The sequence below is a fragment of the Accipiter gentilis genome, chromosome 7 (genome assembly GCF_929443795.1).
Source record: "Accipiter gentilis chromosome 7, bAccGen1.1, whole genome shotgun sequence".
In the NCBI taxonomy this organism is placed as follows: Eukaryota; Metazoa; Chordata; class Aves; order Accipitriformes; family Accipitridae; genus Astur; species Astur gentilis.
In genome coordinates, this window is record NC_064886.1 from 22,868,150 (window position 1) to 22,882,879 (window position 14,730).

General features: G+C 60.7%; 1 protein-coding gene across 6 annotated transcripts; it reads left to right on the forward strand.

Annotated features, from left to right (window-relative positions):
- Positions 1 to 409: 409 nt before the first annotated feature.
- Positions 410 to 14,080, forward strand: ST3GAL2 (ST3 beta-galactoside alpha-2,3-sialyltransferase 2). 6 transcript variants are annotated; one of them, XM_049804629.1, is made up of 9 exons: positions 443 to 481; positions 1,965 to 2,594; positions 8,593 to 8,878; positions 8,962 to 9,387; positions 9,533 to 9,726; positions 10,176 to 10,355; positions 10,533 to 10,578; positions 10,753 to 10,872; positions 11,194 to 14,080. In XM_049804629.1, exons 4-9 carry the CDS (start codon positions 9,055 to 9,057, stop codon positions 11,365 to 11,367), a joined length of 1,047 nt encoding a protein of 348 aa, XP_049660586.1. In that variant the 5' UTR covers positions 443 to 481; positions 1,965 to 2,594; positions 8,593 to 8,878; positions 8,962 to 9,054; the 3' UTR covers positions 11,368 to 14,080. The 6 variants fall into 6 exon arrangements, with proteins under 6 accessions (XP_049660585.1, XP_049660586.1, XP_049660588.1 ...); XM_049804628.1 differs by lacking the exon at positions 1,965 to 2,594 and having other exon boundaries at positions 410 to 481; XM_049804631.1 differs by lacking the exon at positions 443 to 481 and having other exon boundaries at positions 890 to 2,594; positions 13,704 to 14,080.
- The last annotated feature ends 650 nt before the right edge of the window (positions 14,081 to 14,730 follow it).

Sequence of the window (14,730 nt, forward strand, 5' to 3'; positions counted from 1 at the left end):
ACCCCTGTCATGAGCCTGCCCGGCCTCAGTCCGGCTCCTCGCAGGGGCTCTCCGGCGGAGTCGGGGGGTCACCCGGGTGCGGGCGGTGGGTGCCGGTGCCCGGTAGACGCCAATCCGGGTGCCGGGGTGGGCGGCTGGTGGGTGCCCGGTAGGTGCCGGGGTGTCTATCGGGGCGGACACCGAGGGGTACCGACATCCCGGGTTGTGTACCGGGGTAGGTACCGGAGATGCCGGTGCGCCGGGCGCGGAGCGGCGCCGCTCGCCTCCTGCAAGTCCCACAGACCCCGCCGGGCGGCGGGCGGCCGAGGAACTACATCTCCCAGGCTGCCGGGCCCGGCCCCCCGCCCTTCCCCCCCGCCCCGCACGGCGCGGCCCCGCACGGCGCGGAGGGCGCGGCGCGGCGCGGGGGGCGGCGGCGGCGGCGGCGGCGGCGGCGGGCCCGGGTGCGCCCGGCGGCGGGGGCATGCCGGAGCCCAGGCAGGTACGGCGGCGGGGAGCGGGGCCGGGGCGGGGGCGGAATGCGGGCACGGCCCGGTTCGGGGGGCCGGTCCCAGGGGCGGAGGGGGGGGGGGCGGAATGGCGGGCTGCGGCCGGGGGAGGCTGGCCGGGTGCTGGTCCCGGCGCTCGGTGCTGGCCTCGGGGATCGTGCACCCGGGATGCGCTGGATTCAGCCCCGGTAGGATGCGCTGGCCCGGGCCCTGCGGTGCTGGCCCCAGGGAGGACGCGGTAGCCACAGCCCTGGGGTGCGACCCCCAGGGTGCTGCCCGCGGAGGATGCTTGCCCCTTGGGAAGGGGTGCCAGGGCTGGGGCTGAGGGATGCTGCTCCTTCTCGGGAGGGGAGGGGGTGTGCTGCGGGGGCCCAGACCCCGGGGGGATGCTGGGGGACACAGCTGAGGTGGCCACAGAGGGGACCGGGCTGGGAGGGCTGGCTGCGGGTAGCCCCAGTCCCCACCAGTGCCAGCGTGCGGGTAAGGTCCCTCGGCAGCAGCGTGACCCGCGGCTGCGTGACACACGGCGTCCCGTGCCCGGGTAGCGGCAGCCAGGATTTCACAAACCAGATACGAGCGACCCTGGGGACAGGGGTGAAAAACTGTGTCACCGAGCGGGGAAAAGTCCCTCGCCCGCGTCTGTGCCTGCGGGGTGCCAGCACGGGTGTTGGCGTGGGATCCCATCGGCGTCCGACCTGCCGGGGCGTGCGCCTGGCCCGGCGTTGCGGGGTGTTTCCCCGGCCGAGGCTTGGCTGTCAGAGCGGGGTTGGTGCCGGAGCCAGGATTTTAGGGCCTGGCAATGCGCGGGGTCCCCACAGACGCCAGGGGCTTGGGTGCTGCTGGCACAGGGGGAAGGCGAGGTTTTGCTCGGGCTCCAGCTGCGGAGCCGGAACACTTATTGCAAAGCTCCCAAATATTTCCCCAGAGCGAGGGCTCCCCATCCCAGCAGGAGGATTTCTGGGGGGGGAGGGAGTATGGCGCTTGGGCAGCGGGGGAGCTTGGTCTGGAGGAAAGGCCATGTTCCCTGATGAGCGAAAAACATGGCTGGGTGAAACCGAATAACACCAAAAACCCCAAAACTTGTTGAGCTTCCCTCTGGGAAGACAGCTGGCCTTCGAGCTGGCGGAGGCAGTTTTGCCCCCCCTTATCTGGGGGTCCCCCGCTGGGCCAGGGGCTCCCCCGTTTCCAGCACTGCCCCAAGCATCCCGGCCAGGGTGGTGAGCGGGACGGGAAGTTGCTCAGCGCCTTGGGCTTGGTGTTCCTTTTTCTTCCCCTTTTATCGGAGCCAGATGTCACATCCACAACAGTGAAGCTTGGGGCAGGGGGGGCCTGCGTTGGCTGCCATGCCCACCCCAGCCATGCGTGTGCCCGTCTGTCTGTCTGTCTGTCTGTCCCCATCTGGCAGCAAGCAGCAGCCCCGCTGCCGGTTGCGTGCGGCAGCTGCCTGTCAAAAGCGTTTCCCTCTCCTCCGAGGAGCTCATGGCGGTTCTCGGGAAAGGCAAGACGCGCTCCGCTCACCCACCCACGCCTCGCCGGTGCCGAAGGCGGGCAAGGGAGAGCAGGCAGGGAGAGCAGGAGGGGAGAGCCCTGGCAGCCACACGCCGGAGGGAACCGACCCAGGCTTGAATTTTCATGCCCAAACAAGCTCCAAACTGCCGCTTTTCAGCAAAAGGCTCCAGCAGCACTGAGGGTGTGATGGTTTCCCCGCCGGCTCTCAGCACGCTGGATGCCGCCCGGCTTGGCCCACGCCAAGGTCCCGGCATCTTAATGGCTTTCATCTCCTGCCGTTGCATTTAATTCTTGCAAGAAAGAGTGCAAACTGCTAATTGCTCTCCAGCGACTCAGCTGGCTTTGGTGCCTCTCAGCGAGCTGTGTTTTATTGGAGCCCTCCAGTCCCTGGGGGCTTGGGATGTGGCAGGAGAGGCTGGGAACCTTCTGCCCCTGCCCTGCTGGGCTCCGCATCAGGCTCCGGGGGATCTCTCGGCTCCACGTCACTCTTTGCCATCGGCATCTCCTGAAAGCTCTTCTGGAGACTGCAAGAGATTTGGGCCCCAGCTCCACAGCAAAGTTCCCAAAGATACCCCCAAAACCGCACATGGATGAATGGTGAATATATATAAACAATATTTTTTTATATATATATATATATGCATGTGTGATACATGGATCTTTATTTCTTTCTTATTGGATGAATAGTTCAGCGATGGGCTCTAAAATAACCCCCGCAACAGTCGCTCTCGGGAAACCAGAGCAAGCTGCAGTCACTTCGCTCTGGGTGCCACTGTGCCGCCAGCAAGGGACTTTCAATCTGCAGTGGTAATTGGGCTAATTAGGAAAATGCGAATGCTCCCCCTTCTCCCTGAGTGTCAGAGCAGAGCCCCAGCTAACGGAGAAGTCAGGTTCCCTCGCCAGTGGAGCTGCTCTAACTTTACATTTAATGGGAGACCCTGGCAGCAACTGGGCTGTGCTGGGATTGATAGCTTTTGTAACATCCCTGTGATGAAATCTCATAGGTACAATTTTCCTGATGAGTTCAACGGCCCCTCAGTGCCGTCCGCAAGCAGAGCAAACCCCGAGCGGTTTTACCAAGCCACCCCACAGCGTGCACCGAGTTTGCAGTTCTCTGCTCAGGCAGTGTTCAGGGGGAGAGAGGGGGGGCTTTGGGTCACAGCACCCATCAACCAGCCCTCGAAAACCTTTGGGTTTCCACCGCCTCCCATCCTTGATGCTGCCAAGCCCCAGGGAGGGGGACAGCGAGGCAGAGGGGCCCCTGTGCCCCTCCTCACCTTTCCTGGGCAAAAGGCCATGGCCGGGAGCGGCGGCGGTGCCTCCCCAGCACAGCGTCTGCCCGACCTTCACTCCTGCACATATTTTCCCAGTGAGGCATTGAGCAAGAACCTAACGGGCAAGGGCTGGTAAAACAAGCCACGGTGGTGGAGGGGGACCGGTTCCTTCCCACATGCCATGGTGGCCGGCAGAGAGGCTCGGGGTGCTGCCGGCAGTGGTGGCTCGCGGGGTGCCGGTGTTGGAGGGTGAGCTGGGACCTGCCCTTGCTGGGGAGCATGCATGTACCCACCACGGCTGCATCTTTTCAGGTGGCTGAGGATGGGGGGGAGACCAATTTGGGGGTGTTCGTGGGGTGCAGCCATGCTGCAGCAGGCGTGGAGGGGGGCACGGACAGGGCAGGCCCTGCTGACCCCAGCTTGTCGCTGTGGGAGGACGAGATGGAAATGTGGCTGGCAGCAGGCGGCCGGCTGCCCGCAGGGCCTGGTGGCTTTGCTATGGGGAACTGGCGGGAGGACAGGGGAGAGGAGGAGGCAGTGCGGGGTGGTGGGCCCTGGGCTCTGCCTCCTCTGCTCTGCTGGGAGCTGGCTGGCACCCCCGCCTGCTAGCCAGCCCCGAGCCCGGCTGCTAGGTGGGACCCAGCTTGGTGCTGCCTGACCCGGTGGTACCTGACCCAGTGGTACTTGATGTGGTGGTACCTGGCCTGGAGGTTTGGTGGTACCTGACCTGGTGGCACCTGACCTGGTGGCTCAGCGGTACCCGACCTCATGGTACCCAACCCAGTGGCTCGGTGGCACCCGAGTACCTGACCTGGTGGTACTCGAGCCGGTGGCTCGGTGGTACCTGACCCGATAGTACCCAGTCTGGTGGCTTGATGGTACACAGCAGCTGAGGCAGTTGGTGCAAACTGGGGGCTCTGGGGTAGGTGCCTGGGGGTGCAGGGCAGCAGGCCTGGGTCTGGCCCTCAGCTTTGGCCGGCTCTGCAGGCATTTGGGGCCCGGGGGGACACAGAGTCTCCCCGCTGTACCAGCCTGAGCGGCGAGTCCCCCTCCCCTCCCCGCCTGTCCTGCCTTGGGGAGAAGGCTGTCGCTCCCGCAGCGAGCGTGGCCTTAGGCGTATCAACCCCCCTTGGAGCGCAGGGGCTGGGGGTCCCCTTTTCCCTGCGACAGCTTGGGGAGAGCCGGGGGGCTGAGGGGGGGGAAGCGGCGCTGGCAGCTGGCCAAGCAGCATCCCTTCTCAGGGACAGGGGGCATCAGCCGCGTGGGCTGGCGCACGTGGCTCGCTTGTCCCAATGAGTCCGTGCATGTGAGCTGCGGGGGCGGTCGGCTGCCTCAGCTGCTTCTGCCAGCATGCAGTTTTGGGGGAAGAGGACAGCCAGATGGGCTCTGCAGCTGAAACCCCCTGCACCCAACATTGCCCTGTCAGGCAGTGCAGGGTGTTTGGACTGAAGCGGGTGCCCACAGGGTCCCCACCGTGCTGCGGTTGAGCTGAGGGCCTTGGGATGCTGCTGGAGGAGTCCCTGCAAGCCCCATCCACCGGCAAGGGTGGGAGCATCCCTTTCCGAGCTTTCCCACTGCTGGGACCTCTCCTGCGCCCCCAAATCCCGTAGGAAATGGTCTCGGTTGGTGGCTGGCTCCATCCCAGCTCTGCAATGGGGATTTGGCCTCCCGCGGTCTTTCCTGGCCCCATCCCAGCACTGAGGGATGAGCCCAAAATAACCCCTCCGGATGCCAGGCACAAGGAAATTGCTGTCGTTGCCAGCCAGGGGTGCGAGGAGGCTTTAAAGCATGGGAAACCCAATTAACTCGGCTCCATTAGCTGATTGAGCTGGCTGATAAGAGTATGATTAATTAAAAGGATGAAGAATAAGTTACTGGGTCCTCGCTGCTGTCGGGGTGTGGCGATGGCTTAACCCATGAAATTGGCTTCTCCTCTTAATACCTGGGGCCCAGCTACTGCCGGCCATCAATCTTTCATGGCATCGCTTAATGGTGGGGAGAAACACCCTCATACCAACACTGGGTTTGCTCCCTGCTCCCTCTCCCATCCAGCTTCCAGGGAGGGAAAAAAAAATCGAGGGAAAATGTGATCCCTCTGGATGAGTGACACAGGAAAGGACTTTTTAAATTAACTGTGCTTTTCTTGCCGGGTCTCGGTTTGGCTTTGGAAGCCAAGTAATGCAGAAGGATGGGAGTATCGTCCCTTCCCGCGCTGCCCTTGGCAGATTCCTGCTCGCCATTCCCAGTTAATGTGAGCTGACGGCCCCGGCAGAGGCGAGCGGGCACTCTCTTCGGCACGCTCCCCGGCTAAAGCAGCGCCTGGAGGGGCTGCAACCTCGGGCAGCCGCTCGGGCCATGGAAAAAAAGCAAATATGAGCGGTTTTATGAATTTTTGTAGTAATCCCACTCACTGAACCCCAGCCTGAAACCGCCAGGTAAGGCAAATCACCACACGGCATTTCTTTCTGCCTGGGGCTGAAGGAGGTGGGAGAAAACTCGACTCCTGTCCACTCCCTTCCCTGTTAAAAAAAATAAAACCCCTAAAATCTTATTTTTTCCACCCAAGACAGCAGGAGGGATGCCATTCTGGGGCAGGGAGGTCCCTGCACACTTCCTCCTTGTCCACCAGCAAAAGCTGGGTGCTGCTCCGGCACCCGGTCGATGGTTTGGCGGTGGCAGATGTGATGTCCCTGCACAGAGACCATGGGATGAGTGGCACCTGGACACCCGGGGTGCATTTCCCGGGGACTCCCGGGGGAATTTTCAGCCCCAGCATCCCTGGGAGGAGCAGCAGCCCTGCCTCTGCTCCCCTTCTCTCCCGGCCCCAAGAGGGGTGACATCCCATCTCCCAGTGACGGCTCCTTCTTGCACCCACCCTGTCACTTACGGGCAAGGAAATCAGTGCCAACAACCGCAGTATATCTTAGAAATGAGCAAACAAAGCCAACAAGACCTAAAAAAGCCAGGTGGGGACATGCCGGGTGGCATTACAGCTGATGGGGAAGGGGAAGGCATCCTCCAGGTCCCGGGGCTGTCGGGTCGCATCGCTCCAGCATTCATCCCGAAAGGAAAGATTATATGATTGGAAAAATCATCCAACTGTAAAAGCAGCGGAGCTATTTGCTGGGACCTTTTAACAGTCTCGCTTCATTTTCTCTTGCAATCAAAAAGAAACTCATGTTTGATGAGCATGTGGTCTTCAGGAGGCAATTAAGGAGCCCTGGTGATGAATTTGGGAGTAGGAATGTATGTAATCGTATTGCTGAGTTGCCAGGCTTGCTCACCTCAGAAGAAATCCCGAAATCCCCTGTTATTTTAAGAAGGAAATATCAAAACCTGGTGCAAAGAGGCTCTGTGATGCCCCTGGCTGTCAGGGTTTTAGTTGGCAGAGGCAGGCTGGGTTTGACTTTGGAAGCTGGCAAGGAGGGTACAGTTAATGCTCGGGTATGTATGGACGTGTAGGTGCCGTGTCTCTGCTGGGGTCTATAAGGACCAGTGCAGATGGAAATAGCTGCCAGCCCCTACTAGGAAAATGATGACTCAAATAAGCCGCTGGTATTTAAGGATGCTTTAACACGCGTGAGCTGGGCTGGAGGATGGGTTTTTTTCCCCGTCTGCGGTCAGGGGCAGCTCTGGGAGGCCCCAGGATGGGGCTGTACAAAATGCACTCCAGATGCTGGCAGGGCTGGGATGTGGCAGGCAGGACCCAGACTGAGCTGGGGAGCCGGAAAGGGATTTTTTTTTCCCCCTTTCACCGGGAACAAAAATACCACGAGCACGTGATAACCGATTTCCTTTAGCCTTTAAAAAGCCCCGTGGGATGGAGAGCGGCGGGAGCAGGGGAAGGGGGATTGGCCCATCCTGCTTGGTGGCCGTGCCACGTCGCAGCTAAAAAGAGCCCCAAATCACCTTTTACCTCTGAAACCTTCCAGCGTTGTGCATCTGGGGGGTATAGCTTTTCTACTGGCTTTGTCCCAAACGCCCCTAGATGTAAACCCTCCCTTTAACAACCACCCCTGCTTTTTCCGCTGGCCGCAACCCAAGAAAGTCATTGCAGTCGCTCGCTGGCCATGCATGGGCCGCGTAGGTGTATTAAAACCCCCCTGAGCCAGGGAAAAGACTTGGACAACGATCATGCCTGGGACGCGCACCCGTTTTCTGACTCTTTCCTCTAAAGACTGTCGCCGCTTGGGCAAATATTTGACAGTGGGTTAATGATTTGGGCAGAAGCCATCCGTGTCTGCAATGTGATGGGCTGAGGGGTGGGCAGAAGGAACAGGGGGTCCATGCTTAGGTCTCCCCCAAACCTGGCAAGGAGCTCAGCAGCCTCCATCCCCGGTAAGAAAGCTGGTGTCTTCCAGAGGATTTTTTTTTTTGTAGGAAAGAGGCAACCCCGGTGCCCGCCAGCTCCTAATTAGTGCTGCCGGCCTCGGCACTGGCCTAATTAGGGCCAGGGCTGAGCTGCGGAGACGACGCTGCTGCAGGGTTTGGCCTTGGGGGGGGTCCTGCCCTACCATCCCCCTCCACAAAAAGCCCCAGGGGGTCACATCTCTGTCCGCCCGGGGTGATGGATCCTGAGGCAGCTCAGCACTGTGTTAAAAGGGGTTGGGTTTTTTCAGGCTTTTTTTAGGGGGGAGGGGGGGGCTGAGGAGGGGGGTTCTGGCTTTGCCCCCCCTCCCCGGTTTGGGGGGCTCAGCCATACTTCCCCAGGCGCAGGCGCCGGCAACTCTGCCCCAGCTATTTTTGCCCACAGGGATCACGAGTGAGCGGGTGACCTTCCCCGAGGGACACTGCCACGCGGGGGGGGGCAGCTGCCGGCGTCAGTACCCGGGGTGCCTGTCAGGCTGCGAAACGGCTGTTTCCCGCCTGTTTTGGTGGTGGCGGCAGCCGGTGAAGAGGCTTTTGGAGGGGCTGCTTGTGGCTTGATAGAGAAGAAGGATTGAGCCTACAAAAAGGAGCCGCTTGTTCAGCTCCAGAGGCAAGTTCATGGCTAAGCCTTTGTCTGGCAGAGGTAGGGAGGGGACAGCCTGGGAACTGCCAGGAGCTCCCCCAGCACCGCTGGCAAGGAGCCGGCACAGCCAGGCGATGCTGGCATCTCAGCTGTCTTTGCACCCTGCGCCTGCTTGTCCCCTCGCAGCCCCATGCCGGGGACGGGCTAGGGGGCATTTTGCAAAACTCAGTGGGGAATAACCAAACTGGGCAACCTCCTCCTGCTTGGTGCAGCCCCCCGGTTCTGCCGCGTGCATCACTGTCCCTTAACCCGCGGTTCTGCCGTGTGCATCGCTGTCTCTTAACCTGCCGTCTCCTCCTTCCTGCTCCAGGCCGGTATCATCATGGCTGTGTTCCTGAGGCAGTGGTAAAGCGCGGCGTGCCAGCGGATCAGCTAAACCCCAGGGACGATGAGCACCATCGCAGCTGAGCGCCAGCTGGGGCCAGGACCCGAAGGAGCCGCCGAGGCACGGTGCTGCGGCTGAGGCCGGTGTGCTGAGCTGTGCCGGACTCCCGCGCCGCTGCAGCTGGCAGCAGATGCTCTCTACCCGGCACGTAGAGCCGCCAGGGGCCCTCGCCACGGCCGGACCACGCGGATGGAAAGCTGCAGCCCAGCAGGTAGGAGCCCGGCATGGCTGCTCAAGCGGGGAGCTCTGCATCTCTGCTGCCGCCACGGTGATTTAAAGCTCTCGGTCCCACAGGGACCCTCGCTGGCCGGCTGACGCCATCCCGCGCCCTATGCCCGAGCCCTATGCCGGAGCGGGCGCCCTCCCCGGCTCAGCCGCCCACCGACCATGAAGTGCTCGTTGCGCTTCTGCTTCCTCTCGACCGCCTTCCTGCTCGTCTTCGTCATGTCCCTCCTCTTCACCTACTCCCACCACAGCATCGCCTACCTGGACCCCGGCGGGCTGGGCAGCATTCACCGGGTGAAGCTGGTGCCCGGCTACGCTGGCATGCAGCGGCTCAGCAAGGGGGGGCCGTACCCCCGGGGCTGCATCTGCCGCCGCTGCCCGGCCGAGGAGGCCGGGGCTACCGACTGGTTTGACGGGCGCTATGATGGCACCGTCTCCCCGGTGTGGACCAAGGAGAACATGGACCTGCCGCCCGATGTCCAGAGGTGGTGGATGGTGAGCGAGGGGATGGGCCACCCCCATGTCTCCCCCAGCCCTGGGGCATGCCGTGATGTCCCCCGGCACGGAGAGCGCAGCTTTCTCCTCCGCCGGCGAGAAGGGGGGCTGCTGGCTGATGCCCCCAACCCTCCTCCCCCCGCAGATGCTGCAGCCCCAGTTCAAGTCCCACAACACCCATGAGGTCCTGAGCAAGCTCTTCCAGATCGTGCCGGGCGAGGATCCCTACCGCTCCCGCGACCCACACCGCTGCCGCCGCTGCGCCGTGGTCGGCAACTCGGGCAACCTGCGTGGCTCCGGCTACGGGCCAGAGATCGACGGGCATGACTTCGTCATGCGGTGAGGGCAGGGGACTACTGCCAGGGACGGTCCCCACCTGCTCAGCTCCACAGGCAGCACAGAGGCACGGGGCGATGCTGGCAGCACCGGTGGATGCTGAGATCCCACTGTGCACCGCAGCGGCGTCTCTACGGTCTGCTGTAGATTAGGAGATGCCAGGGCAGTTGTCCCTGTGCTGTACGCAATCGCCACAGCCCCACTCCAGTTACTTGGTCAAGGAGCCCACCGTGGGTCCTGCTGGGTGCTGGGATGGGTGGGAGCAGGTCCTGCCTCTGCCACCTCCCCTGGGCTGGCTGGGGGGACCCTCAGCTCATGCCAGCACCCTGAGCACCAGCAGGCTGGGATACTGCTCCTCAGCAGCGTTCAACAGCTGGTGGGGGACACCCATGTCATCTGCAAGGGACAGGGTGGCTGGGAAGGGGGTGCCACCTTCCCCGCTCTCTCCCCAGGATGAACCAGGCCCCTACGGTGGGTTTTGAGGGCGACGTGGGTGGTCGGACCACACACCATTTCATGTACCCTGAGAGTGCCAAGAACCTGCCTGCCAACGTCAGCTTCGTGCTGGTGCCCTTCAAAACCCTGGACTTGCTCTGGATTGCCAGTGCCCTGTCCACCGGCCAGATCAGGTTGTAAGTAACTGGCGAGCACCTGCAGCACCAGGCTGGCAGCTCCCCTGGGAGCGGTGGGGATCCATCTGTTCCTCCCTCCCAGAACATGCCCCAGCACTGGTTCCTTGGCAGCTCGGGCTGGGGTTGGGGGGGCGCAGGACCCCCAGGAGCTCACCTGCCTCTCTGCTTTTTTCCCAGCACGTACGCACCCGTGAAACCTTTTCTGCGGGTGGACAAAGAAAAGGTAAGTGGGGGGGGCTTGTCCCAACCACTGCTATGAGCACCCCTTTGGCCACAGCCCCCATCACCCCATCTTCCCCCAGGGTCCCCACATACATTTTGGTACTCCTTCCTGGGGTGCTGATGCTGAAGGGAGTGTGGCCGGGACTCCAGCACTAACCCCAGCCTGTCCTCCCAGGTGCAGATCTACAATCCTGCCTTCTTCAAGTACATCCACGACCGCTGGACGGAGCACCACGGGCGCTACCCCTCCACTGGCATGCTGGTGCTCTTCTTTGCCCTCCATGTCTGCGACGAGGTGGGTGATGGCTCCTTGGGGTCCTCCTCTGGGCTGTGGGGTCCCAGCTGGCATGGGGTGGGTTTGCTGGGATCCTAAACCTTGCAGGATTAAGGAGGGAGGAGGCTTCTTTGGGTCCAACTGCAGCAGTTTCACTTGCTCCCGTTTGCTTAGCACGATGGTGATGGGCACCCTTGAACGGCGGGAAGGCCGTGTAGAGGGATGTGTGCCTTTGGCACAGTGCGAAATCCCCCCGGCAGCATGGCGGGTGCTCGGTTGAGGGGGTCCCCAGCCCGGCAGAGGGGGGTCAGGGCTGGCTTACCCCCCTCCTCACTGCTGCAGGTGAACGTCTTTGGGTTCGGCGCTGACAGCCGGGGCAACTGGCACCACTACTGGGAGAACAACCGCTACGCCGGGGAGTTCAGGAAGACAGGGGTGCACGATGCCGACTTTGAGGCGCACATCATCGACATGCTGGCTAAAACCAGCAAGATCGAGGTTTACCGGGGGAACTGAGGGCTGCGTCTCCTCCGGCTCCCCTGGGCCAGCTGGGTCCCGGCTGCCCGTGGGGGCAGACGGCAAGGGTCTCCCCGGTGGCCTTGGGCGATGAGCGCTGGGTGGGCAGTGCGGCCCCGCACCACCAACAGAGCCGCCCCCGGCGATATTTGGTGCCTCCAGCAGCCAATCAGGTTCAGAGCTAAAGGAGACTTTTTGCTTTTTTTTAATTATTATTATTATTATTAAGAAACCCAGCTGAGAAAGGATTTGTAAACACAATCAGCGACTGACCGGGCGGTGGGGGCATCCACCTCACATTTCTTTACAGTCAAACCAAATGCTGCTCTTTTTAAAAAAAGACAAAAAACCCACCCACCCACCCTCCCAAAGCCAGGTGACTTTGGGGAGCACCCAAGCATTGAGTCCGGGCCGAGGGAGACATGGCAACTGAGCAACCTCGCCAGCGGAACCAGCTGCTTCTTTCTTCCTTTATTTTGATATTTTATTTTTTTTTTTACCCACCTGGGGCAGCCACCACCGTCACTTCCTCGGGGAAGGCTCCCGGCACACAAGCAGGTCCCAGTGCGGCTGCAAGCACATGGACCCATCGCAGGGAGCTGGCAGCCACAGGAAGCCAACCGTCACCGATGCTCCACTGCAGGCTGGTGGCTGCTGGCACAGCCAGGCTGGGAGATGGAGAGGAACCCCAGCTTCGGGGCTGAGCATCCCCTCTTCTCTATCTGAAGATTGAGGAAGGGTAGGATGGATTTCAGGGGCAACCATGCAAAAGGCAGCTAAGAAATCCGCAGGATCTGCAGCCCGGTCCCTCTGGCCGGGCTCCCTCGCAGGGTGCTCGAGGGATGTGGAATGCAACGGTCGGGGTCCAGCCCCACCGGAGGGATGGAGACATTATTTCCCTTCACTTTCAGGCTGGGAAAAAACAGATTAGAGATAGCTTTAGTGGGTGAATGAACCGTGCTTTTGTGTTGCTATAAACAGACAGCTCTGGTGAGAAGCTGAAATCCCAAAGTCTTTGCTCCGTTTGTGAGGGTGGGGCTTGGTTTACACCAGTCTGGTACAGCCGGTGCCCTCAGGGTCGCCAGGGGCTTTTTGGGCTGGACAGGCTGCCCTGCAGCATGGGACGGGGTGCTGCGGAAGGAAACTGCCTCCCCAGAGGTGTAATTAAAACCACTTTCTTTGGGTCAATCAGGCGGGTGGGTTAGTTTTGGGTTGGGGTTTTTTTTAGTAGATATGAAAAGCTCAAGAAAAAGGCAATCACGGCAAAGTTCCCCCAGAGAGGGACCCTCTGCCTGCACAGCTGGTGACAATGATGCATGCCTGGCATGGCAGCAGCACAAGCCCCAACATGCCAAGACTATGGCAGGGGTTCCAGTGCTGGAGCCCAGCCAGGGGAAGTCCTGCCCACACCACCTGGTTGCAATAGTTACTTGAGGAACAATCACCCTAGGTTTTTTTGGGCTTGGAGGGGGATTTTTTACCCTTTTGTATCTGGCTTTTCTGTAGCAGCCTCTTACCTGTTTCTCTGCTTCAGTTTGGTTGTTTTTCAGGGTTTTCTTCCCTTTTTTTGTTGAGGTTTCTCTCTCTGCAATCGTGAAACATGAGGGTTTGGGTCACCTGGAGCAGGCATTGTGCATCTCCTGGGCTAGGCAAATTCATCTTTTCTGTCCGCAGGGCTTTGAAGCCCTGAGTTTCGTGGTGGGTTTTGGTAGAAGTGGTGCCACCCTGGCACGAGCAGCCTGCCTGCAACCACCACGGCCAGCTCTGAACCCCGGGATGCAGAGGCAGGTTGCCAGTCTCCACCTTCCTGGGTTGTTTTTTTTTTTTAGGGGAAGAAAAATAAAAAACACAAAACCATGAGCAACAATGAGTGCCTTGACCATCTCCTGTCGGCTACGCCGGGCTGTGCCCGCACCTGCACTGGTGGTAGGGGCTTGGCCGATTTATCTAGCAGTCATACCTGCTTCCCTCCTTGCGCCACACTGGATCTTAGCTGGGAAGTGCTGTGGGGGGAAGAGGGATGCATCCAGGTGGCTGGAGAGGCCAAATCCAGCGTGATGAGGCTGGACCAGTTCCTGTCCCAGCTGAGCAGAGCCAGACCAGACAATCACAGGGCGAGCAAAGGCGCCAGGTACCAAACCCGCCAGCAGCACAGGGCCGGCATGCGGCGAAGGGCGCGCTCACGGCTCCTTGCTGCCCTATTTTTTTTTTTTTTTTTTTTTGGCTAACTTCCTTCCCCTAGCCCCCTCTTTTTTTTTTAATTATGATTATTATTTTTATTATTATTATTTAAGCTGTCCCGCTAGGACTCGCGACCCCTTCTGTTTCTCTCGCAGAGTGGCTGCCAGCCCCATGCACGAGGAGCATGCTGCACGCCTGGCGGGGAGGGGGCCGCAGGCGTGCCACCAAGGAGGAGCACCACTGTACTGTACATAGAGGAGATGTAGGCAGAGGCTACAGGCAGGGGGGCAGGCAGGGAGGAGGTGCCCAGGCTTGCCCACCTGGCAGAGGTAGTCTTCATCACGCGGTGCCTGATCGAGCGCCCGTCGCCTCCCACTCCACCAGGAGAGGGAGTGACCCGTTGCTCCGACCTAGAGCTAGGAGCAGGCAGGTGGCTTCGCCCGTAGCCTCTGTGTACATGGGTACTTCTGCACACAACTGTCTTAAAACTTTTTTTTTTTTTTAAAAAGTCAATAAAAAACATGCATCAGAATCGCTCTGTGTTTTCCTTTCAGTAGTCCTGCCTGCTATGCCTTCGCCTGCACCCAAGACCAGGCGTCGGTGGGGTTGGGAGAGGAGGGAAAGGGAGCGGGAGGGTTGGTGGGGCTGAGAAGAAGCTCTGCTGTCCTCTCCGACTGGGCTGTATCTGGGCTGACATCAGCCACTGGCTGTGATTAGCGCCCGTCCACCGGAGCAGGAGCTGAACCTGGCCCCATACTGGCCTGGGTGCCCAGTGGCAGAGTCCTGACACAACCCCTCCAGCCAAAGCCCGCGGTTAGGTGATGCCACTGCTCACCCAGACTCTGCGTCTGTGTCCCATACAGCCCTCCTGACCATCCTTGGAGCCAAAAAAGAGGCTCCAGTCCCAAACGGCCTATGCCCCCAAGGCCCCACAGAAGCACAGGGAAGGACATGGACAAACTCTTGAAGGACGTAATTTTGAAAGCGGGTGCAGGCACAGCAGGGGAAGGGACTTTCCCTGGAGTGACCCAGCAGGGCCAGGGCTTGCTCCAGCTCCCAAGTTCCCAGCTCGCACCACCAAAGGCTGGACTCTGCATCAGGCCCAGTATCCCTGCAGGATCCCATCCAGATGACCAGGGGGTTGGGATCCTGAAAGACAGACAAGGCTCTTGTGTAAGAAAT